The sequence below is a fragment of the Phytophthora cinnamomi genome (assembly GCF_018691715.1).
Source record: "Phytophthora cinnamomi strain GKB4 chromosome Unknown Contig5, whole genome shotgun sequence".
Taxonomy (NCBI): Eukaryota; Oomycota; class Peronosporomycetes; order Peronosporales; family Peronosporaceae; genus Phytophthora; species Phytophthora cinnamomi.
In genome coordinates, this window is record NW_027150938.1 from 371,480 (window position 1) to 395,667 (window position 24,188).

At 53.9% G+C, this 24,188-nt stretch overlaps 8 protein-coding genes across 11 annotated transcripts; 4 read left to right on the forward strand and 4 right to left on the reverse strand.

Annotated features, from left to right (window-relative positions):
* Positions 1 to 267: 267 nt before the first annotated feature.
* IUM83_09739 (putative mitochondrial protein) lies at positions 268 to 1,844 on the reverse strand (the record flags this gene model as incomplete). The annotated part of the gene is made up of 3 exons (XM_067934194.1): positions 268 to 444; positions 514 to 627; positions 708 to 1,844. 3 exons carry the CDS (start codon positions 1,842 to 1,844, stop codon positions 268 to 270), a joined length of 1,428 nt encoding a protein of 475 aa, XP_067799437.1.
* Positions 1,845 to 2,762: 918 nt separating this feature from the next.
* IUM83_09740 (uncharacterized protein) lies at positions 2,763 to 4,018 on the reverse strand (the record flags this gene model as incomplete). Its single annotated transcript, XM_067934195.1, has 6 exons — positions 2,763 to 2,803; positions 2,904 to 3,077; positions 3,184 to 3,315; positions 3,394 to 3,627; positions 3,721 to 3,811; positions 3,941 to 4,018. The coding sequence occupies 6 exons, from the start codon at positions 4,016 to 4,018 to the stop codon at positions 2,763 to 2,765; spliced, it is 750 nt and encodes a 249-aa protein (XP_067799345.1).
* Positions 4,019 to 4,177: 159 nt separating this feature from the next.
* IUM83_09741 (Phytanoyl-CoA dioxygenase) lies at positions 4,178 to 5,376 on the forward strand (the record flags this gene model as incomplete). Its single annotated transcript, XM_067934196.1, has 2 exons — positions 4,178 to 4,387; positions 4,480 to 5,376. 2 exons carry the CDS (start codon positions 4,178 to 4,180, stop codon positions 5,374 to 5,376), a joined length of 1,107 nt encoding a protein of 368 aa, XP_067799346.1.
* A 134-nt stretch (positions 5,377 to 5,510) lies between these two features.
* On the forward strand, positions 5,511 to 6,914 carry IUM83_09742 (tRNA (5-methylaminomethyl-2-thiouridylate)-methyltransferase; the record flags this gene model as incomplete). 2 transcript variants are annotated; one of them, XM_067934197.1, is made up of 1 exon in its annotated part: positions 5,511 to 6,914. In XM_067934197.1, the coding sequence occupies one exon, from the start codon at positions 5,511 to 5,513 to the stop codon at positions 6,912 to 6,914; it is 1,404 nt and encodes a 467-aa protein (XP_067799340.1). The 2 variants fall into 2 exon arrangements, with proteins under 2 accessions (XP_067799340.1, XP_067799341.1); XM_067934198.1 differs by having other exon boundaries at positions 5,685 to 6,914.
* Positions 6,915 to 7,577: 663 nt separating this feature from the next.
* Positions 7,578 to 10,130, forward strand: IUM83_09743 (VAC14 family protein; the record flags this gene model as incomplete). 3 transcript variants are annotated; one of them, XM_067934199.1, is made up of 4 exons in its annotated part: positions 7,578 to 7,978; positions 8,030 to 9,271; positions 9,350 to 10,005; positions 10,081 to 10,130. In XM_067934199.1, 4 exons carry the CDS (start codon positions 7,578 to 7,580, stop codon positions 10,128 to 10,130), a joined length of 2,349 nt encoding a protein of 782 aa, XP_067799344.1. The 3 variants fall into 3 exon arrangements, with proteins under 3 accessions (XP_067799344.1, XP_067799343.1, XP_067799342.1); XM_067934200.1 differs by having other exon boundaries at positions 7,665 to 9,271; positions 9,333 to 9,360; positions 9,426 to 10,005; XM_067934201.1 differs by having other exon boundaries at positions 7,665 to 10,005.
* A 137-nt stretch (positions 10,131 to 10,267) lies between these two features.
* On the reverse strand, positions 10,268 to 12,162 carry IUM83_09744 (WD40 protein; the record flags this gene model as incomplete). Its single annotated transcript, XM_067934202.1, has 2 exons — positions 10,268 to 10,844; positions 10,922 to 12,162. The coding sequence occupies 2 exons, from the start codon at positions 12,160 to 12,162 to the stop codon at positions 10,268 to 10,270; spliced, it is 1,818 nt and encodes a 605-aa protein (XP_067799289.1).
* A 9,750-nt stretch (positions 12,163 to 21,912) lies between these two features.
* Positions 21,913 to 23,204, forward strand: IUM83_09745 (Ribonuclease 3; the record flags this gene model as incomplete). Its single annotated transcript, XM_067934203.1, has 4 exons — positions 21,913 to 22,680; positions 22,753 to 22,895; positions 22,968 to 23,028; positions 23,103 to 23,204. The coding sequence occupies 4 exons, from the start codon at positions 21,913 to 21,915 to the stop codon at positions 23,202 to 23,204; spliced, it is 1,074 nt and encodes a 357-aa protein (XP_067799270.1).
* Positions 23,205 to 23,428: 224 nt separating this feature from the next.
* On the reverse strand, positions 23,429 to 24,029 carry IUM83_09746 (Transmembrane prolyl 4-hydroxylase; the record flags this gene model as incomplete). The annotated part of the gene is made up of 2 exons (XM_067934204.1): positions 23,429 to 23,927; positions 23,998 to 24,029. The coding sequence occupies 2 exons, from the start codon at positions 24,027 to 24,029 to the stop codon at positions 23,429 to 23,431; spliced, it is 531 nt and encodes a 176-aa protein (XP_067799290.1).
* Positions 24,030 to 24,188: the final 159 nt, after the last annotated feature.

Genomic DNA, 24,188 nt, shown 5'->3' on the forward strand with positions numbered 1-24,188 from the left:
CCAACGACGCGCCGCGCCGAGCAGACCGAGGAGAAGTTCGTGACGGCCAGCCTGCCCAAGATCACCGGACACGAGCCAGCAGACAACTGACGGAGGTTCTAGGGCGAGAGAGCAAAGCTGGGAGCAGTTCGTACATGTTGACAACTTAAGTCTTTGCTTGTTCTGGCACGGCAAAGCAACACCAACACAAACAGCCAGAGAGGAAGAACAATTCTCATATTTTCAATTCCAAAACCAGTTCTTGCTCGTTCCTCGTTGGCTACTTACCTACTTCCCCCCACTAGCAGCACGGGGCTCCTCGTAGTCTTCCTCCTCCTCGTCATTATCCACAGACTCGTTGGGTTCACCAACAGCACTGGGCGCCAGGAAAAGGTGAGAGCGCGACTGATCCCGCAACTCGTCTCGACGCTCGCTGTGCGCCAGCAAATACGCCTCACTCCCCATCTGTACAGTCACAACGATCGTTAGGGCCACCGCTAGGAAAACTACAGGTTACAAAGTTCAGTTACGCACCTCCAGCAGGCGAGAAACCGTGCGATCGAACGCGAAGACCTCGTCAACATGCGACTTCATGCCAACGTCGACCTGGTAGAGCCGCTCGGGGCTTTCCGGTGCCAAGCAATGTAACTAGCGATCGCATACCATACCATAGTAACTGTCAGCTCTCAAAAAGAACTAAAACTGTAAATCAAACCCAGGCGACGTACCCGCACTCCCTTGTCGTACATGCAGTCGACGAACGTGATGAATCGCCGCATCGGATTGAGTCGCTCAGCGTTGAGCACGGGAATGTCGCTCACAAACACGACGGAAAAGGCTTCAGCAATGGCCAGATAATCTGCTGCGCCAAGCGGCTTATCGCACAGGTCACGGAACGAAAAGCGACAGGCGCCGGCCTTCACGGCCGCCTCCGGTACGTGTACTTGGCGTCCTTGCGTCGTCACGTAGGTATCCACCGTCTGCTCTCCTTCGCAGTACGTCATGAATTCATAATCGAACGCCGCGCGCGTGTCCGGTGTGATCGGGTACTCGTACACGTTGTCGGCGTGCACCGCGCCCTTCAGCACGCGGTAGTCCGTGGTCGAGTCTTCCAGCGACACCACGTTGCACCTCTGCCCCAGCAGATCAATGAACGGCACGAACAGCTCTCGCTGCAGTCCGTTCTTGTACAGGTCGCAGGGCGCTCTGTTGGACGTGGCCACCATGACGAAGCCTCTGGCTAGCAGCGCCGAGAACAACCTCCTCAGGATCAGCGCGTCTGCCACGTCCGTGACCTGGAACTCGTCGAAGCACAGCAGCCAGCTGTCCTCCAGCAGCTTGTCAGCGATGTGCGGGATCGGGTCCTCGTGGAAGCCCTGGCGCCGCAGCTCGTGCATCTGCTTGTGCACGTCCAGCATGAACTCGTGGAAGTGCACGCGCAGCTTGCGCTGCACCGGCACGTGGTCGAAGAACATGTCCATCACGAACGTCTTGCCGCAGCCCACGCCGCCGTAGAGGTACAGGCCCTTGGGGGCGTCGGCCACCGCCGGCAGCGCGGGCGGCTCGTCCTTCCGCGTGAGCTTCTGCCACCACGAGCCGGTGCTGGCGCTGGCCGCCGCTCGCGGCTTGGGGCCTCCGTAGCTCACCAGCTCGTCGTACAGCGCGTCCAGGTGGTGCACGGCGCGCACCTGCACGGGGTCGTACGTCACGCCGCCGCCGTCCGCGCGCTGCTTGTACACGCCGTGCAGCACGCTCTGACTGGCCGGGACGGACGAGCTGGAGCTCCAGCGCGCTGCTGCTGGCGGCATTTGCCATGCACTGCAGGCACGAACAGCGGCCACGCGTCGATAAGTCACGCGCAGCATTGGCGGAGGGCGGAGGAACGGTCCGCGACTGAGGCGGGAGGACGAGCGGGGCAGCTCACGACCGACGTGCGGCTCTGCTGGCAAAATGCTCAATGCCTGTGGTGTTGCGTTCACGCCGATGATGTTGGAGCGTGGTCGTTTAACGGCTATTTAACAATACTTGGGTATTCCACCTGAAAATGCATACCCTGTGTGTTATCATCAGGTATTAATTCATTAATGCGATTAATCGTACTGTTTGATTTGGTAGACCTTTGTAATTAGATAATTTGGTGCGCGTACAGTTCAGATCTGAGGTTGAAGTGCACGCTGATTGGCTGATTCCTCGTTGGAGGTATGTTCCCGACTAAGTACGCCGTGCGCATAAGCCGCGGCACAAACATCAACCGATAGGACGAACGGCGCAGACAGACCTGCGGCGGAGCTTCGGGGTGCATCGCATTGCGTTGCAGTGGAAAATACATGTACACGTACTACGTAGTCGGATCTTTGTGGCAACTGGTAGCGAGACCCCGACCTTCGAGTTCCAGTCGAGGGGCCTCGCACCCTGCTTGGATCGCGCTTGTCTCCATCGCGACCGGGCGTGCCGACAGCAATGCGTGCTTTTTTCATCCGTGACGATCCAGTCGCGCAACGAGTTTAAGTCGGAGTCTTCAATGGACGAGGAAGAGGAACCAGTCAAAACGCTTGGTAACAGTGAGCGCCGCGGCGACTGGAGGGTCCACTCCTTCCTGTTGAGAGGATGCAGCAGGGAGATACGACGGACACGCGACAGATATTGGTGGTGGTGGCAGGATGCAGGACAATGTACATGTGTAGCCACCCGGGGTTTACGTAGGAAGCTGTAACTGTAGAGAAGAGGAGGACACGGAGATGCTAATACTAAAACGGAACACGCAAGCTGGACGAAAGTCTTCATCATCGCGAATTCTGCTGAATTGTTCGGGCCAAGACGCACACTGCAGACAGGCATCAAGAAGAATAGCGTCAAGAAAGTGGTCGAACCCATCTCTATCTCAGCGACCAAGTGACTGCAGACACTTTTGAGGCCGTACGTACCGTGGCGTAGTGCGCGAACGCACTCCTCTATTGCCGCCGTGTTCTTGGAGGCCTGCGCGCCCTTCTTGTAGACTACCACTAACGCGTCGTTGCCTTCTACGACGCTCACTTGTATGCACGAGTTGCGCCCGCTCTGGATGGTCATGGAGCTAACGCCGTCACCCGAAAAGGACACTGTACGAGCACGATATCAACGCGTAAGAGTTGCTGGACGTCAACACACTGACTAATATCCACACACACACACACACACACACACACACACACACACACAACGTACTCATATCAATGGAGCTGTTCACGAGCGCCTGTAAGTTGGCCAACACTCCGATGGGGTCCACGTCTCCTGTTGCACATGTTACTGCGCCGTCCACCACCAGCATCGCCTTCAGAATTCCGCGCTGCTTTTGCACTGCTCAGCAACAACATCACGTTTAGTCCCACGACACTGCTGCAGAACTCCATCTCCAGCCGAAACATCACCACGCACATTTCCTGACAATGGGCTTGACCGACTCGCGGATGACACTGAGGATCCTGTACTGGAAGCGGTGGAAGTCCCGCAGGTTGTGGCCCATGTTGCCCAGCTCGTCTCCGTGCTGTGCGATGAAGGCCGCTAGCAGCTCCTGCGCCACGAAGGCCGAGAAGCTGGCGCCGTCGGTCGTGTCGTGGAACATGGCGCAGAAGACCTTGTGCTTGTCGTTGGTCACCACCGTCACGGCCACTGGTCGCAGCAAAGCACAGCACAACAGTCTTCGTCAATAAAGTCCCCACGTCCGCACCCTCACATCTCCTCAACCACAGCGAATCAGCGCACCGGAGGACATCTGGATGTAAGACACGGGAGCGCCGCTCGCCTTGTTGGAGAACTCGAGCATCGCAGTGATCAGGGAGCCCACCAGGCGCGGCTAAAGCGCAGCAAAACACACAGCAGCAGACATGCCCACACGTTTTCGCGTTAGAACTCGGCGGGAACAGCGAATTAGAGCTCGCGAGTTGCACGCGTGGGACGGCGAGAGCGAGGCGGACTTGACTACCTGGGCGACGGCGTTCGCGTACTCCTTGGAGAAGAGCACGATGCCGCTGGACGCCATGATGAGCACATTGCGCAGCATGGTGCTGTCTTTTGGTCAGGGGGAGGCGGTTCACTATTTGGCGTACCACGCTCCATAGTGAGCCCAAGTGAGCCCGAAAATGAAATTTCTGAACCTACAGAATCGGATCCTGGAGATCTGCTCGCAGCCCATTGGCCGGAAGTCTAGGAAACGGCAGCAATGACGGCGCAGGAGGACATGGCGCCGCCGATGGAGCAGGGCGTCTCTGGCGACGACGTCGCCCCGACGGTGATCCAGCGCTTGCTGACGGACGAGCAGGTCCAGCAGTTCATGGACCGCGGCGTGCTGGTGGTGCCCAACGTCCTGACGCCCGAGGAGGTGGCGGAGGCGCGTCGAGGACTGCACGGAGAGCTGGCCAAGTACGGAGTGGTGCGTTGCAGCCTGGATTACAACGGTATCTGGCGTTGTAATTGAGGTTTAAGGGTGTTGCAATTACTTTGAATTGGTGGTTGGTGGTTTAGGACCATGAGAACTTGGAGGAGACGGGTGACAACCTCAAGAAGCTGTCGAGTACCGGAGGTGCTGGTGGTATTCTGGACCTGTTCTATCCGTCATGGAGACTGAAGGTGGCGGAGCACGAGAAGGTCTTTGCAGCCATGACGGATTTGTGGGAGGCGACGTACGCGCACAACCACCCGGATTTTCAACACCCGTTCGAGGACTTTGACGGCAAGCGCGGGTACATGTACATCAACCGCGTGTGCTATCGTGTGCCGGACGCTATCTCCAAGAAGTTTGCGGCGAAGAAGTCGCGGCCGATGCAGCGGTCATTGACGCCGCATTGGGACTGCTGTCCGACCAAGATGTTCGACTCGGGCAAGGACACCCCGCGGTGGCGACCTATTCAGTGCATCACGGTGCTGACAGACAACACGGAGCGCAACACAGGCGGGTTTGAGGCGGTACCTGGCTTCCACAAGGAGTTCACTGAGTACGCGGCTAAGAACCAGCCGGAAGCTGTGACCGAAGCGCCGTTGACAGCCCCCGCGCGTCGCCCCCAGGTCTGTCTCGGTGACTTCTCGCCGCTACGGATGCAAGAAGACCGCGCGGTGATCGATCGCTATCAGCACATCAGCTGCGAGGCTGGCAGCGTGATTTTCTTCGACTGGCGCATCCCACATTCCAACAGCTACAAACACGTCGGCACCATCCCGCGCGAGGTGATCTACACAGGTTTCATCCCGGACACGCCCATGAACCGCGCTTACGTGCAAGAACAGCTTCGCCGCTACAAATCCCGCCTTCTGCCTGCAGACCACTGGCAGAAGGACGACGTAGATGCCCGCGTGGCGGAAGACTACTCCGCGCACCACTTCTCGGCGCTCGGGTCTCGACTCATCGCGCTTCACCCATGGTAACCTTCAACATGGCTACAATTTCGCTGATCGCACCTGAAACTTCAGCCTCTAGGACCGAACCTACAGTCTTTCCTACATTATGTACATTTCGTGTACTCCCTGCCAATCTACGGCCAGCGATTCATTCGTCGACAATGCTGCGCCGCACGTGGGCAAGCGCTGCGGCCTCCGCGCTGCGACGACGCTCCCAGGCGCTTTTCAGAGCTTCTAGAAGCTTCACCACCTCCTCAGAACGCTTGCCTTCCATTGCCATCGCTCCTGATGTGGCTGCGAGCACCGACAACAGCAAGAAACACGTGGTAGTGGGCATGTCCGGTGGCGTGGACTCGTCGGTGGCTGCGTTGCTGCTCAAGCAGCAAGGGTATCGAGTCACGGGGGTTTACATGAAGAACTGGGATCCCAGCGACGAAGAAGGCGAGTCCGCGTGCCCCGTGGACGCGGAGTACCTGGACGTGCAGAAGGTCTGCGAGCAGCTCGGCATCGAGGCGCAAATGGTGAACTTGGTGCAGTCGTACTGGAACCAGGTGTTCGCGCCGTGCCTCGAAGGGTACGAGGAGGGGTTGACGCCGAACCCAGACATCCTGTGCAACCGCGAGATCAAGTTCAAGGCATTCACGGAATACGCCAAGAAGATCGGCGCGGATTACGTGGCGACGGGGCACTATGCGGCGCTGCGACCTGCTGAGGAAGGTGGACGCCCGAACCTTTGTGCGGCGAAAGACGATTCGAAAGACCAGAGCTATTTCTTGTCGAGTGTGGATGGACGGGCGTTTGCCAACGTGTTGTTCCCGCTAGGTGACATGTGCAAGACCGAGGTTCGCCGTATTGCTGCGAGTGAAGGTCTCTGCACTGCGACGAAAAAAGACTCGGTGGGCATTTGCTTCATTGGCAAGCGAAATTTTGCGGATTTTATCCACCAGTATATCCAGCGTCAGGAAGGCTACTTTTACACGGTGGATGGAGAGAAGATGCACCAGCACCATGGATTCACGGCGTATACTGTGGGCCAAGGCGCTCGACTTCAAGGCATGAGCGCCAAGTGGTTTGTCGTGGGCAAACACAAGTCCGACCACTCTGTGATCGTCGCCGAGGGCACTCGAAACCCGGCACTCTTTTCGGACGCGCTCTTTGCCTCAGCAGCGCAGTTCAACTGGATGGCGGGTGACGTGCCTCAAGAGCTCCGCAATACGGGACGCATGCGCTGCTTCTACCGTGTGCGCTACCGTCAGGACCTGGATGAGTGCACGATCTCGCTCGTGTCGAACCGCGAGGCTCGCGCCAGTGCGAGCAAACTCCACGACTGGCAGCCTGAGCCGCTGGCCAGCGATGACGCGGGAAAGGAGCTCGAAAGGAGCAGCTACTTGCGCGTGGATTTCGACCACCCCCAGCGAGGTGTTACACCCGAGCAGGCACTGGTGTTGTACCGCGCTGACGGCCTCTGCTACGGCGGTGGCCCCATTACTGCCGCCGGCGAGACGTACTATGAAAAACATAAGCCTCTTGCAGATGATGTACATGACTGGCACCGGCAAGGATAGTTAGTCAAACTTATAGTGTAGTGATTAACCATAGTCAATAGTTCTTTCGACAACACAAGATTAAACCAAGAAAAAGGTACACGTTAAGACGGTAAGCGGGGTGCGTGTACGTGTATTGTCGCTTCAGATGGTTTATTGCTCTCGCATAACTGCTACAAGTAGCTGCTGAGCTACCCTAGCGACAACTTGCTGTCGGCCTAGCTCGTAGATGCCGTGTTCGATGTGGTGCGGCTGCATGAAGTGAGCCTTTGCTTTCGGCTGCTGCTGATTTGCAAGTTCCTCAACAAGAACCCACTTTTCGCCTTGCAAGCCTTGCTCGTGCCTGATCATATCCTCATGCTGCGGCTTGGTCACTTTGTCTCCACATGATGGGGTTGCGTCCAGAAGCACCGCCACACTGGTCATGACTGTGATTACTCTGATCTTCATCTTGAGCTGATATTGAACGGCACCGAGGCGATTCAACTTGTATTGCGATGCTTGCGGCAGAAACCAAGATGTAAATGAAGTGGACAAGGCTGCAAGTACCAAAACCATGTGCTAGTCCGTTGCTACCAAACCAAAGGAGCATAGAGAGCATCTCCACAACGACCCGTACGGGCAGTAGATGGCATTCTCTTTGACATTGCGTACAGCAAATGGTGACCACTTCAACTTGTCACGATGTGGTCCACTCGCCGCGCCACTTTATGTCCGTCACACGAGAGTGTATCCATCTCGCGCCTCTCCCAAATCATCTTCCTCTTGGCCATGAGCAGCTACGCGCCGCCGGATGCGTCGCCCATGCTGCCGCAGTCGGCGCTGACGCAGGCCGCCGCGGCCGCGGCCGCCGCGATGCCCTTCGGCCTGGGCGGCGCGGGCGACGCCGCCGACTTCCCCGTGCAGCTGCCGCTGTCGCCCAACCTCATGCGCAACCTGGGCGACCGCTCGTACGACAAGCGCAAGGGCGCGGCCATGGAGCTGGAGAACCTCATCAAGCAGCTGCAGGAGAACGCCGCCTCCATCGAGTTCCACCAGCAGCACCAGCTGCAGCTCACGCAGGACTCGCCCGGCTCGCGCCTCACGTCGGACGGCACGGAGAGCGAGCGCAGCGTGGACGGAGCGCCCAGCGCCAGCAACGCCAACGCCAGCGCCGCGCCCCTGGCGGCCTCCAACCCGAGCCGCCAGCGCATCCCGGCCATCATCGAGCTGCTGGGCAACGACTTCGCCTGCTCCTCCAACGCCAACCACCGCAAGGGCGGCCTCATCGGCCTGGCCGCCACCGCCATCGGCCTCATGCACGACGCGCACCTGTACCTGGACAAGCTGCTGCCCCCGGTGCTGCACTGCTTCGACGACCCGGAGAGCCGCGTGCGCTACTACGCGTGCGAGTCGCTGTACAACATCGCCAAGGTGGCGAGGGGCCACATCCTGCAGTACTTCAACCAGATCTTCGACGGCCTCTGCAAGCTCTTCGCCGACGTGGACGTGGACGTCAAGAACGGCGCCAACTTGCTGGACAGACTGGTGAAGGACATCGTCACGGAGAGTGAGTACTTCGACGTGGACATGTTCATCCCGCTGCTGCACAAGTACATCAGGATGACCAACCCGTACATCCGGCAGCTGCTGGTCGGCTGGATCACCGTGCTGGACTCGGTGCCCGATATCGACATGCTGGACTGGCTGCCAGAGTTCTTGGACGGGCTCTTTAATATGCTCAGCGACGGGAACAGGGAGATCAGGCAGGCTGCCGACAGCGCCCTGGCCGAATTCTTGAGGGAGATCAAGCAGACGGACGACGTCGAGTTCGGGCGCATGGTGGATATCCTCGTGGGCCAGTGCAACAGCAAGGAGAGATTCAACAGACTTACGGCTGTGAGCTGGGTGCAGGAGTTCGTGAACCTTGGACGGGAGAAGCTCGTGGAGTTCTACGCCGACCTGCTCGCGGCCATCATGCACTGCATTTCCGATGCTGAGCATGAGATTCGTCAGGTGGCTGAGCGCGCGAACGACGACTTGTTGCAGCTCGTCAAATCGACCACGGAGGATGTGGAGCTGCTACCACTCATGCAGAAACTCACGTCCGAGCTGAGTAGCGATCACGTGCCTACGCGGATGGCTGCATTGCGGTGGATCTCCATGCTGCTCGAGAAGTACCCGAACCAACTGTCAGCGCACATTGGTCAGCTGCTGCCAGCCTTACTTCGGACATTGTCGGACATCTCAGACAGTGTGGTGCTGCTGGACCTTGAAGTGCTTGCTCGTATCTCACTCAACAAAGTCGAGTTCGAGAAGGTGCTGAACTCGATTCTTCTGCTCTTCTCACAAGACCGGCGCTTGTTGGAGATGCGTGGCAGTATGATCGTGCGTAAATTGTGTGTGCTTTTGGACTCGAAGAGTATCTACCTCATTTTTGCGAAGGTTTTGGGAACTGAGGCTGTCTATCTCGATAGTCAAGCCGACAGTGAGTTTGCTGCCGTGATGGTGCAGACGCTGAACCTGATTTTGCTAACTGCTAATGAGCTGGAGCACCTCCGCGACATTTTGCGCCGCAGCTTCCAACCACGCGCTTCTGAAGACGACGTTCAAGTCTTTACGGCGCTCTTCAGGTCGTGGTGTCACAACCCCATTGCGGCATTCAGCCTCTGCTTGCTCGCCCAGTCGTACTCATTATCGGCGGCGTTGATCAGTAAATTTGCGGATATCGATGCGTCTGTGGGTTTCCTCATGCAGATTGACAAGCTTGTTCAGCTGCTGGAATCGCCGATCTTCATCCACATGCGGCTACAGCTTCTCGAGATTCAGGAGGACTACCATACTGATCTGGTGAAAAGTCTGTACGGATTGCTGATGCTGCTACCGCAGAGTGCCGCGTTCCGTGTACTACGAGATCGACTAGCGAGCGTGACCAGTATGGCCACGGCTATTGGCCGTATAGACTTGAATGGTGATTCACGTTTGGCTCGCAAGATTGGAGAGGCACCATCCAGCACGTCAAGCAACGATGCTCCAGCATCTTCAGCATCAGGCGCCCCGCGCATCGACGCCGGTGCACTGCTTTCTCACTTCGAGGCTGTTCAAGCAAAGCATACAGAGCTTCGGAGGAAAGGTACGGCTGCTGGAAAATGACACCGGCATCAACGACTAACTGGCGACTAACCTTGTGATATTGTTTTGCACGTAGGGATGTACGAGAAATCACTCGCAAAGGAGCAGAACAGTGCCAACGTTTGAAAAAAAAAAAAACTGATACACCGTAGGAAGATACTCGTAAACGAAAGAGCAATATGAACGCAAGAATTTAAAGTGATTTGGGAGATATAGCTAAATTGTCAATGCTAATCCTAGCTACGAGTGATGTCATATTGTTTTCACTTGGTCTTCACTCGGGTGTTGCCTTTGGCTTCGGTCTTGACATCAGCTGTGTCGGTCTTCTTGCCGCGCCAGAGTGCAAGTCTGCCAGACGAGTTGCCACCTGCGATTAACTCAAGGTGAGGGTGGAAGGCGTTGATAGAGTGCACTGATGCAAAGTTGTCGCTCTTGAGCTCGCGTACTGGGCGGCGGCGGCCAGCGCGAAAGATCTGGATTCTTCGCGGATGCTCCATGCACCCGATGACAAACTGGTTTGGCCGTTTGGGGTCCCAGGCAGCATGCAGCTTCGTGAGCCATCTGCCCGTTATGTTGTTGTGCCGAACGCGGATGGAATTGGGCAGTGTGACCGCAGACTTGTCCGAGGCCTTGCGCTCCGTAAGACTCGACGTGTCGAACATGTCGATGTACGAATCCTGACCCACAGTCACCAGCCAAGCGCCATCTCGCGGAGAGAAGTACGCACAGTTAATACTGCGGTGGTGCGGCAATGTAACCAGCGGGGTGTTCTTCTTCTTCGACATCTTGCGAGCGTCCCACAAACACACTGTGCGGTCCAGCGAGGCAGTCGCAATGCAGCTATAGACAAACAGCCATCACGTCCGGTTAGCTACAAAACAAAAGTATACACGTCGAGATGGATAACAACAACTTACAAGTCGAGGCTCGGGTGCTGGTGCACCGTGTTGATCTTCTTCTCGTGAAGCTCGTAAATCGAGGCGTGCGCCTTACGCGCGCGCCGATCAATCAGTCGAACCGTGCCGTCATCGCAGCTTCCGTAGTAGCACTGGGCAGTACTTGCAGCAATGAGTGAAGAAATGCCTGCGTTGTCACTTGTATCATAGACCACCGACGACTCTGCAGCGCGGAGGTCAAACTCGCGAACAGTTCCGTCGAAACTGCTCGACACCAGCTTCGACGAGTCAGGGAAGATCAGCTGACTCACAGGAGTGTAGTGAGGTCTGTAAATCGCCAGCGGGGATGCCGAGCTCTCCAGTTTGATATTCGACTCATTTGGGGGCGTCCAGAGCGCCACATGGCCCATTTTGTCTCCGCAGGCCACGACGACACGGTCCGCCCTTGGCAAGAACGCGACAGAATAGATTCTCTCCTGCACCGCCTTGGTGATATCGTCATCTGCCAAAGTGTACTCCACGCCGTCGTCGTCGTCCAAGATGGTATCTTCCTCCAACTCCTCCTCTTCTTCCATGTCGGCCGTGATCCCTCCTAGGAACGTCTTGCTCTCTCCATCCACTGCATCCATCACACGCAGGTGGCTGCCCCGCGGTGGTCGCGGGGCTATGGTCTTATCCCCCATTTCATACAGGTCGATCCGCTCAATGGGTTCCACCTCAACCTTTTTGCCCTCCAGCCGTCTCGACTTGCGGACAGGCTGGGCCAACAATTCCGCTCTTCTGGCGGCCTGGAGAGCTCTCTTGATGGCCAGTTGCTGCTGCTTCTTCTCCTGATTCGGGTCGCTCCCCACCGACGTCCTGGCGGCGATTTTGGCCGTGGAGACGCCCATCTGCTGCATGAAGGCCAGGTTGCGCTGGATGTTCTCGCGACGCTTGCGTTCGTACTCGGTGAGGCCAGCGTCCACCTCTTCTTCTTCATCATCTTCATTTTCTTCTTGTTCTTGTTCCTTTTCTTCTATTGCTTTTAGCTTTGCATCGTCCTGTTGCTCCTGCTCCTGAAGTTGCTCATATTTAATTGGTTCCTCCAGTTTCGGCGCCAGGTTGACGGTGGGCGTGCGCACTGCAGTGGAGCGCAGGGACCGACGCAGCGACGCGACGGGGGGAGGCGACAGCGGAGGGTTGCGCGAGGACGAGCGCAGCGAGCGCAGACGCTGCGGGGGCGCCGCGGCCTCGGCCAACGCGCTGGAGCGGGTGCGGCGCATGCAGAGGAACGACAAGTGAGCTGCTCGACGGCAGTGGAGACTTTGAATGAGCGGTTGGCAGTTGGCGCCAACGGTTGTCGAGTGCGTAAATTACCCGCGGGAAAGTTCGTTATGAGACTTGGTAGGTGCGTGGGAATAGAGGTTGTATGGAGACAAGCGGAAGTTAAATATGCCGTTACGTGGGATTCGTACTTTTTTATGGTGATAGTCAAGCTGGAAAGTTGCCTTTTTGATACATGTATGTGCATCTTCATTTCGATTGACAATTGAGCTTCAAATTTCGAGGCAAATACAAGCATCCTTGCCTTATTGTTTTGAGCTACATGTACCACGCCACAGCGAAATGATCCCACTGGCGCCTCCGCTTGCGAGGAGATCCATGTACGGGTGGAAAACGTTGACAGTGTTCGCTCCCGTGAAATTTGCGCTTCTCAGTTCGCGAGCGGGTCGGTGGGCACTAAAAATCTTTATCCTTGGTGGTGCCCCCATGCTTCCGATTACGAATTGATTCCTCTTCTTGGGGTCCCACGCTACGCGCATATACCTTGCTTCATACCCCTTGAAACCTGGGTGGTAAACGCGGATCGGACTCGGGAGCGGAATCGGCAAAGCATCGGACTCCTGGCGCCTCGTGACGATTGACGTGTCGAACATGTTGATATGCGAGTCCTTACTTGTCACCGTCGCCAGCCAGTTGCCACCATGCGGAGAGAAGTGCGCGCAGTCAACGCTGGTTGCGTGGGGGATCGTGGTCAGCGGTATGCTCATATGCGAAGAGATCCTGCGGTTATCCCAGAAGCACACGGTGCGGTCGTGCGATGCACTTGCAATGCAGCTATACATGCATGTACAAACCAAGATAGGTTAGCTGATTGTTGCACTGATCACCGAATGTTCGAAGCAATACCTACTAGGGGATACTTGGGTGCTGGTCGAGCGTGCTGATGGCTCCTTCGTGCAGTTCATAACTCTGCATAGTTCGCGCACGACGATCTATTAGGCGCATGCTGCCGTCGTCGCAGCCTGCGTAGTAAATTTGCGGGTTCAATGCAATAAGTGAAGATATTCCAGCCTCGTCATTCATATCACATACTAATGATGCTTTTGCAGTGTACAAATCAAACGCACGGACCACGCCATTAACACTACTGGAAAGCAACGTCGACGAATCGGGAAAGATAATCTGACTGACAGTAAACCCATGAGGCCGACACAGTACTGCGGACGAAAGCGTGCTCTCGTTAGCTCTGTCCGATGGTGACCAAAGCGATATGTGTCCCTCTTTGTCTCCACACGCCAGGAGAATACGGTCGGCATGAGGAAGGAAAGCCATTGCGGTGGTGCGAAACGGCAGAGCCTTGACGACATCGTCTTTCGCCAACGAATATTCCACAGCATCGTCGACCGAATTAGTCGTCAACGCGTTCTGCTTCTTGGGGTTGCTAGCCATTTCTTTCAAAAACGCTTGACCATCGTCATCCATAGCATCCATAAAGTTGACGTTGCTCTTGATACGCGTTTTCATTGCAAGTAGTTCCATCGAGTAGCCCAACGCCGTAGGGTGGCCGAGAACCACTTTTGGGCCGGTTGTTCGCCGCGATTTGCGTACTGGCTGATTCAGAAGTTCTGCCTTCCGAGCTGCTTTCAGCTCCCGCTTAGCCGCTAGCTCCTGTCTCTTGGCTTCCTTTCCAGCTTCGTCCCCAATTGCTGTGCGAGCTGCGAACTTGGTGATCGACACTCCTACATCTTGCATAACTGCCTGGTTGCGCAGAATATTTTCCCGGCGCTTGCGCTCGTAAGCCGTCACACCATCGTCGTTATTGTGTAGGCGTTCATCGTGGTCGTGTTCCTCTTCCTGTCGTTCTTTACCTTCATGTTCATCTTCACGTTCTACTTGTGTATCTTGGTGTTGGGTTTGCTCTGTTACCTGATTATCATTTTTCGATTTTGTTTCTTTCTCGAGCGGCTGGTTATTTTCGCTTCGGTCCCATTGAGACTCGTGCTCTTGCGGCTCGAGACTCGTGCGCTGCTTAAGCCTCAGCCGCTTCTTCTTGGAAGAGCGACAGCGACGCTTTTTACGCGGCTCGAAGTCCTCGTTCTCGCCGCCAAAATGCATTGCGCACACCTTCGCTGGCAAATGGCTGGCGGTAAAATACAGTTAAATAATCGTACTTAGAGGAACATCTGTTCGGGGACACTTTCCACCGCGGGTACCTACGGATATTGACAAGTCGGTTAATAATAATGATCCGACTCAGCATTTTTCAACTTGTCTTTTGATTATGTGGAGGATACCAGAGGTATATTTCCAAGGGTGGTGCTGTGTTATATATGCACGGTATTGCCATCTTTTTTTTTTCACTGTTCACCCCAGTAGCACTTGGGGGGGGGGCGGTATTGTCGTCTACTGTACAGCTATCTACTACTGTAAAAGATTTTTTTTAAATATTTAATTTAAAAAAGGAATGTCGGATCAGAATTCAGAAGAAAACAAGTAGAATGAAGCATTCCAGTTTTGGGTGTGACTTTACCCAAATAGTGTTACATTAGAGGTTTTTAGAAGCATGAATGAAATCACGTAGCCAAATACACGTAGAGCTCGAAACCGTCTTTTATTGAGTGCATTTCAACCAGTTTCAGGGATACTGTCTATCAAAGTAACGTGCCAAAACCCCATATCGATCTGTGTGCATGCGTTTGGGGCACATAATATGTTTAATATTATGATACATTACAGTAGGATGTGCACACAAGCATGTATCCATCAACAACCAGACCTTCTGTGAACGCGCACTCGCCCCAAATGCTTAGTTGTCTCATGCTTTGCTTTACTTGAATTTGAAATCAGAAGAACGGCGTGAGAGTCCGCTCTTATCGTTCGACGGACGCCAAAAACACGTGCGTGGCAACGCAGAATTTTAAAATACGAGCTTCCTTCTACGTTTTGTTTTGTAGTGAACGGTGCTCCATTCATGTCATTTCTCCGCCCTGGACATTAACTGGACTTCCTCATTTTGTGCTGGAACGAATAATTTTACCCTCACGCCTTTACAAGGTCAACTCGTGAGGACAGTACGTCAATATTCAGTAGCATCTGACAAGCGTGTGGTTTCCATCGAGGTTAAATACTTTCGTACTCCCAAGTAGCTTTATTTACGTAAAAAGTAAATAAATTCGAAGTACTTGTAGAACAGATTATGATCGATGCTTCGCTTCTATTTTCAACCGTGAATAATTTCAGAGAACCTAAAACCTTTTTATTCTTTTGAATTACCACGCCAGAGCGAGAGGCGTCCACAGGAGCTCCCGCTTGCGATGAGTTCAAGACACGGGTGGAAAATATTGACTGGGTGCGTTCCAACCAGGTTGGTGCTTGTCAGTTCGCGAGAGGGTCGGTAGGCGCTGAAGATCTTGATCTTTGATGTTGTACCAACACAACCGATTGCGAACCGGCTCGTGTTCTTCGGATCCCACGCTGCGTGCATATATCTTGCTTCCCGCTTTGAAAAGCCTTCGTGGTGAGCCCGGACTGGTGCCGGAATCGGGATTGGCAGTGGATCGGACTCCTGGCGTGTCGTCAGGATTGACGTGGCGAACATGTTGAGTAGCGAGTTCTCGCTTGTCACCGTTACCAGCCAGTTACCATCGTCTGGAGAGAAGTGAGCGCACTCAACTTTGGTTGCATGGGATATTGTCGTCAGCGGTACGCTCATGCGCGGAGAGATTCGGCGCTTATCCCAAAAGCACACGGTGCGGTCATCCGATGCAGTTACCATGCAACTACACGTACCCACACAGCATATCCACATGAGTTAGCTAAACACTACATCATACGGCACTACTCACCAAAAATTCTAAGTCGAGCGTACTAGTCGAGACTTGGATGCTGCTCCAGTGTGTTGCTTCTTTTGTTATGCAGGTCATAGCTCAAGCCACCATGCAGAGTAGGAGTGCGACGATCGATTAGACGCATCGAGCCGTCACTGCAACCAGCGTAGTAGAACTGCGGGTTGCTCGATCCAATAAGTGAAGATATTCCAGTCTCACCACAAATATCACACACTAATGACGATTTTGTAGTGTACAAATCAAGCTCACGGACCACGCCATTAACACTACTGGAAAGCAACGTCGACGAATCGGGAAAGATAATCTGACTGACAGTAAACCCATGAGGCCGACACAGTACTGCGGACGAAAGCGTGCTCTCGTTAGCTCTGTCCGATGGTGACCAAAGCGATATGTGTCCCTCTTTGTCTCCACACGCCAGGAGAATACGGTCGGCATGAGGAAGGAAAGCCATTGCGGTGGTGCGAAACGGCAGAGCCTTGACGACATCGTCTTTCGCCAACGAATATTCCACAGCATCGTCGACCGAATTAGTCGTCAACGCGTTCTGCTTCTTGGGGTTGCTAGCCATTTCTTTCAAAAACGCTTGACCATCGTCATCCATAGCATCCATAAAGTTGACGTTGCTCCTGTTACGCGTTTTCATTGCAAGTAGTTCCATCGAGTAGCTCAACGCCGTAGGGTGGCCGAGAACCACTTTTGGGCCGATTGTTCGCCGCGATTTGCGTACTGGCTGATTCAGAAGTTCTGCCTTCCGAGCCGCTTTCAGCTCCAGTTTGGCCGCTAGCTCCTGTCTCTTGGCTTCCTTTCCAGCTCCGTCCCCAATTGGCGTACGAGCTGCGAGCTTGGCAATAGACACACCGACTAGCTGCATGAATGATTGGTTGCGCAGGATATTTTCGCGACGCTTGCGTTCAAACTCCGCCATATCCCCCAGCATCGAATTATCACTGAGGGGTTCATGTTTGCTTGTTTGGGTCATGCTCCTGTGGGTTTGGGTCTCGCCGTCATCCTGGAGCACTGAGCTGGTCTGGACCTGATTAGTTTCATGCTGATTTCCTTCGGTTGGTGGCCTGTTACCGAATGAGTCCAAGTTTTGCAGTTGCACCGGTGACTCAACCCTGGACGGCTGTATCTCCGGTTCTAGTAGAAGCCTGTGAGGCGGGCTAGCCAGCTGAACCAGAGCCATAGGGCGCGAATCGTACTCCCCAGACTCGTAACTGGGATCTTTCATCTTGTCTTCCTTCGTGCAATTTTCGCTCGTGAAGCCCTCAATGTTGCTGCCTTTCCTGCTCCTTTCATCCGCCAAGTCCTCCACGGCCCCGTCATCCTCCGTGTCACTTTCATCGTTGTCATTATCAATTCGGCTCTTCTCCTGAAGGTTCGCTAATTTCTGCGAGTTTCTCTCACGTAGTCGTCGACTGCGGGCATTATCCGCTAACTTACGCGAGAATTGCACTCTACGAGCCTCACGCACTTTCATCGCCTCGGTCATTTCTTGTATTCTGCGCGACTTTCGCGTATCCATCATCACCTCGGTCGTTCTTTGTACTCGACGCGACTTGCGCAGTGGTTGCGTCTGCCGTTCGGCAAGCTGAGCAGCTCGACGAGCTTGCATCTCCGCTGCTTTCTGTCGTTTAGCTTCGTCTGTCTCCTTTTTTGTAGCTTCGCTGCAGATGGCTGTGCGAATCGCCAACTTGGCACTAGAGAAGCCAAGCTGCTGCATCCACACCTGGTTGCGCAGAATATTTTCCCGGCGCTTGCGCTCGTAAGCCGTCACACCATCGTCGTTATTGTGTAGGCGTTCATCGTGGTCGTGTTCCTCTTCCTGTCGTTCTTTACCTTCATGTTCATCTTCACGCTTTTCATGTGTATCTTGGTGTTGGGTTTGCTCTGTTACCTGATTTTTCGATTTTGTTTCTTTCTCGAGCGGCTGGTGATTTTCGCTTCGGTCCCATTGAGACTCGTGCTCTTGCGGCTCGAGACTCGCGCGCTGCTTAAGCCTCAGCCGCTTCTTCTTGGAAGAGCGACAGCGACGCTTTTTACGCGGCTCGAAGCCCTCGTCCACGCCATCAAGGTGCATTGAACACTTCATCGCTGGCAAATGGCTGGCGGTAAAATACAGTTAAATAATCGTACTTAGAGGAACATCTGTTCGGGGACACTTTCCACCGCGGCACTGCCCAGGATTCTCAGGTATGGGGAATAATATTCCCCATCGCCTTCACAATATGAAGGCGATGGACGCTGTATAATTACGAAAGCCTTATCTTGTAAGGAGGATATGAGAGCGTGTACTTGCAGTGTACAGTTTCTATTATTCATCCTCTGTTGGTTTCTGAGCCAGCTCATAAGTGCTTTTTCAATCGTTGCGTTGAGGGGCGAGTAAACGCTTGTTCCGGAAAGGAGCTCGGAATTCAGATAGGTTGAAGTTTCCCAAGTTTTAACCTTTTAACAGGCTTTAGCCGACTGTCAACTTTCGAGGCTTGCGTATGCTGTATAATCGGTACACTTACTAATATACATCGAGTTCTCCGTAAGTACAGCACCCTGTAAAACAAATATCTTGATTCCTTTCAAGAAGGAAACTGAGTACTTCGAAGTATGTATAATATACAGCAGTCCCCTAAAAGAAATCTCGCCGACGGCCCCCTCAGCTCACTAAGGTGTACGCGTTGCTGTCAAACTAGAGTTCGTGTAGTCGGCTGGGATAGCTTAGATCGCTAAACCTAATTACAAATTCGCACAAGAAATGTTGTTACGCTGCGGGTTGTGGACTTCTCGGAGCGAGAAAAGATCTAATACATGGCCAGCATAGGCCAATCGTAAGGCGGCCGCAGCAAATATGCCCGTGTACGTAAGAAAGTTCTGATTTTATCGTGCTGCATTAAAGTCTTCGTATTAATGACTTTTATGGGAGGCTTCAAATAATCGGATTCGGACTACATTTTTTTAATAAACAAATGCTTCGAAGTAGCGTCACAAATTATGATCTATGTTTCACTAGCTTTTTTCTTAGAAATACTACGATTTTATTGTGCTGTTTTTTATTTAAAAAATAAAAACACTCCATTAAATAAAAAATCCTATTGAAAAAATAAGACAGTTTCATTTCATAATAACTTAGGTTCATAAAAAACTTTTTGTTTACCGTGGTTTCCGATTGAAAAATATCAAAACAGTTTCATTTCATAATATGAATAATATGAAATGAAATTGTCTTGATATTTTTTCAATAGGAGACCACGGTAAACATAAGGTTTCTTATGAACCTAAGTACGAATCGCGATTTAACCACATGAATCGAAAGAGCTGTGTCGTGTGCTTCTTTTAAGCTATTGATCGTTAGCAAATGTTAAGAACTCGTGGAGTTACATCGGACGGAAAAAAAAGCTCCATTTCGGGCGTGTGACCTCAATATTTTTCAAGTTTATCTTATTATATATTGTCGGAAAGCTCGTGTAAAAGGCAATCTAATTAGAGTTGTTTTCGCTTTCTACGAGTGTTTGTAGCTTTTAATTTTTTGAATGTCCGGTTATGTACGAATTTTGATTGGTCAACTTTAAACCCGATTATCTCGAAAACTCTACATGGTTGATAAGTAGCATTTTGTTCCCGTGGTCAAATAATATCGTTGCAAAAACTACTTTCGGTTGGTGAGTGACTTCTCTCCTGCATACTTCGAAGTCAGATTCGCCGAATGCTATTCGGTCGAGGTTATGGCGCGACGCAACGTAGAAACTGATGCTAAGAGTTTTTTTGCGCTTTCAAGCACTAGAAAAGCTACAGTTGTAACCGCAATTAGTCTCACCCTTCCCCTGCTTCTGTTTCTACAACAACTGGCCGATCGTTACGTTTTTTATGCTCTTCCTTTTTACGCTTCAACATCTTGATCTGTCGTTTTTCCGTGCCGAAGTGCCATTTTCGCCGAAGCGTCTCCAGCCTGCTATAAACTCCAGATGCGGCTGACTGAGTGGACAGTCACACTTATCGCTCGCTAGCTCGCGTAGTGGCTGGTAACTACCAGCCCGAAAGATATGCGTCCGTTTCCGTTCCGATCGCAAACTGATCTGCATTTTGGGGTCCCTTGGTGCTTGCAATCTGGTGATTGCCAGGTTTAAATTACTGCAGCGCCGAACGTAAGCTTCGGTGATTCGTCAAAGCCTTTGGCCATATTCCAACTCGAGACATCGAGTAAATTGACCGATAAGTCATGGTCCACTGTCACCAGCCACTTACCTTCTTGTGGCGAGAAGTACGCGCAGTTTACAGAACAGGAATACGGTATTGTCACCACCGCCTTGTCAGAAGACATTTTGCGCACGTCCCACAAGCGTACAGTCCTATCTTGTGAGGCAGTAGCAATGTAGCTGGAATAAAAATACACACGAGTGCGAATTAGTGAGTCCATCTCTTACAATACGCTAAAAGCCAACATGCAGTACCTGTCGAGACTCGGGTGTTGATGAACCGTGTTGACCTGCAGTGTGTGTAGTTGATGCCTCGTGGTTTGCACCAGCCCCGCTCGCTGGTCGATCCGCCGCACACTACCGTTATCCCAGCTTGTGTAGTAACACTGCGCAGTATTCGAAGCTGCAAGCGAAATAACTCGGCATTGAGAACTGGGTCTGTGAACGACGGAAGACTCCATCGCACGCATATCAAACTTCTGTACTGTTCCATCGTAACTGGAGGAAATCAGGTTCGACGAGCCTGGGAATATAAGTTGACCGACAGTTGCCTTGTGAGGTCGGTAAGCCACCAAGCATGGCAGTGACTTTTCTGGTCGTTCGACGGCGACCAAAGCGCAACATTTCCTTGGTTGTCTCCACACGCCACGACAATGGGTTCTGAACCTGGGTAGAGAGCAAGCGCGTGAATCTGCCCCTCGCACACCTTAACAACGTCTTCTGCCGCTAATGAGTACTCCAGGTCGTCGTCATGGCTGAATACTGTTTCTTCTTCTCTCTTGTCATCGCGCACGATGTCTTGTAGGAAGGCCTTGCTCGCTTGACTCATGTTATGAATCTTTTTGCTCGTACCAGTAATTGATTTGGTTTTGAGTAGCGTTTTGTTAGTTTTGCTGAGTACGTGGATCACATCGCCACTTGATGTGCGCTGATCTATCCACACAATTTGGGTTTGAGGCGGTCCCACTTTCGTGCCTGCAGACGTCGTGACTTGCGGGCGGGCGGTTCAGCCCGAAGACGCGCTCGCGTTGGCGCAGTTTCCTATTTACTCGCGTCTTGGTTGTCTTCAAGAGTTAGCTACAAGTTTTGCAGCGGACACTCCACCTGTTCCAAATATGCCTTGTTGCGCAGAATATTTGCGTGACGCTTGCGCTCGTACTCCGTCATCTCCGGCAGTAAGATGGTGGCGCCATACTTCGTATTTAACGCTAGCATATGGTGCAAGCTTACGCTTTCCAGCTCCGACTGCTGGTAGCTTTCCTGGGGTCTTTGTTGTAGTTGATATGAAATAAGCTCTCATAATTGGCATTGGCACACCTTGCCATCACCAATATCCGATAAAGTAGGATCAATCCGACATTTTCCGCTTCTTGAAGACCGGTCTGCTCTGTCAGGAAGCTGTTTCTAGCTGCGTTTAGTTTCATTGGGCCTCGTACTACCGACTCCTCAGTTCTTTAAATCTCTTCCGTTTGGAATACTCCCCTCCGTCTACGCAAATTCCGGCGCTGTGTTTTCCTTTGAGTCTTCTTGTGTTCCAGGCACTGCAATTTACGTTCCAAGAAGCCTGTTTATGTACTGTAGCCGCTTGACGCGTCCATTTCACCCAAGCGGATCCGTTAAAACCGTTTTAGCGCATGCAAAATAAAAACATTTGTATTCCTTTAAGCGGGTTCAATCTGCGTCTGCCACACAAAACGGCAACTATCTCGGCATGATGACCATGCGCAGCCTCGTGCTCGGGTGTCGCCGCGTTCGGGCGTTTTCCTCGCGCAGCTCGCTCCCCGACGGCTTCAGGAGTCCGCAGGCCATTGCTGACGCAGTTGCAGCCGCGCTGGCGGCCGAGAGCGACGCGCAGGACGCGGCCAGACGCAGCAGGAGCCAGGCGCCGGCCGACCCCAACCACACGGCCAGGCTGGAGCGCCGCCGCCTGGACGGAGACGTGATCGCCACGCAGAGCATCACGGGGCGGCAGCTCATGCGGCCCAAGGACACGCCCGACTGGCAGCTCATCAAGCCCGAGCACTTCGAGCGCGTCCCGGCCCCGAAGGACTGGCCGGCCGGTCTCCAGCAGCTGCAGACGCGCATCGGCGTGCAGTTCCAGGACGTGACGCTGCTGCAGAGCGCGCTGACGCACCACGGCTGCCTGCCCAACAACCCCGTGCCCGAGGACGTCCCGGTGGTGCGGCTGTCCAACCGCAGCCTCGAGTTCCTGGGGGACTCGCTGCTGGGCGCGGCGGCGGCCGCGTACGTGTACCAGATGCTGCCGAGACACCAGGAGGGGCAGCTCTCGCGCGCCAAGTCGGCGCTGGTGAAGAACGAGACGCTCGCGACGATCAGCAAAGAGCTGGGCATCACGGATCTGCTGCTGTGGCCGCCGGAGTTCACGGAGGCAAAAGCAGCTCCTGTCATTGTGAAAGGACGAGTTACCATTGCAGCGGGCGCGGTGGAGTCGCTGATTGGAGCCATCTATTTGGACCAGGTAAGAGGTGGAAGTGCGCTCGGTGTGGTGGGTGAGCCCAAGTGATCTGATGGGTCTGGTGTTGCTGTGCAGGGCATGGAGGCGGCGATGGACTTTGTGGCCACGCAGATCCTCCCTCGGTCGGTGGAGTACGCCACTCGCGACGTTATTTGGGAACCGATTGTCGAACTACAGAACCTGCTGCAAGGACACTACTATGGCCAACCCGTGTACAAGTACGCAACATTAGCAGTCGCGGAATGAGGCGAGGAAGTGATGGGCCTAACATTTTGCTGTTGCACGTGTAGATATCTGCCAGCACCAGTGAATTCTGGCAAGTACACCGTGGAGCTCTACGTCAAAGGAAGGGTACGGCACCTGTGATCGATTTCCCTAGTGTTCGCACGGACCTTCTTACATTCTGTTTTGGTTTCTTGCTACAGCCCATTTTGAAAGCCACTGCAGCCTCGTACAAGCTAGCTCGCGGCCGTGCAGCAGAGGCTGCGTATTGGCATTTCGAGAAGCTGCTCGGCCCCGTACCATAAAGCTAAAATCCAGCTCACAGAAGCGAGCATCGCGTCTAGTCTTTTTAGTTTAGTTTAGATAGCGCTCCCTTTGCAACTTTGGCCGTCAAGTTTTCAGTCGCATGCAACCGTTTGCAAGCCGTTACACCACCAAGCAGGGGGGGAGTGACACCAGAGCGTGTGTAAGAAGAGTATACCTCAAAGTGAGTTGAGTGCGTCAGCCCTTTATCCTCTTGTGCCACGGCTTAGAACTCGGCCTCGTCACTGGACTCGCCGTCGTTGTCATCGTCATCATCGTCGTTGGCCTTGGGCGCGCCGGCGGGCGCCGTGCCTGTCGCCGCCGCGATTTCCTCGGACGCCAGCGCCTCGGCGGCCACGGCCGCGCGACGGCGCGAGCGCGGGATGATGTTGGACGTGTCCACGCCCACTAGGTCATCCTCCGTCATCTTGAGCTCGGACTCGGACTCCTCGCCGCTGTCGTCGCTGTCATCGCTGTCGCCCGTCCGCCGCTTTTTCTTCTTGGGGGCCATGTCCTCCTCCTCCTCCTCGTCTTCGTCCTCCTCATCGTCTCCCCCCTCCTCAGCGTCCTCGTCCTCCTCGTCCTCGTCCTCCTCTTCCTCCTCCTTCTTGGCCTTGCCCTTGCTCTTGGGGGTCTCCTCCTTCTTGTCCCCGCCCTTGAAGAACGACGTGATCTTGGCGTCCTCGGGCGCCTTCCGCTTCTGGCCGACGGCCTCCGTCTCAGCGCTGCGGAGTTGGACAAACGAGGTTAGACCAAAGGGCACACGTGGATCGAGGATGGATTAGCGGCTCGTACGGCTTAGCTACAGTTTTCTCGTCGCTGCCCATGTTGCTGCAGGTGATTGGGGTGCTGAAGGATCTGGCGCGGTGGTTGGGGGGCTGCTGGCGGGCGCAGGAGACGCGGAATGGAGCGGGGCAGGAGACAGCTCGGCTCGGCGCGGGGAGTTGCGGGACTGAGCTGTTGGCTCGGGGGCGCCAAAAGTGCAC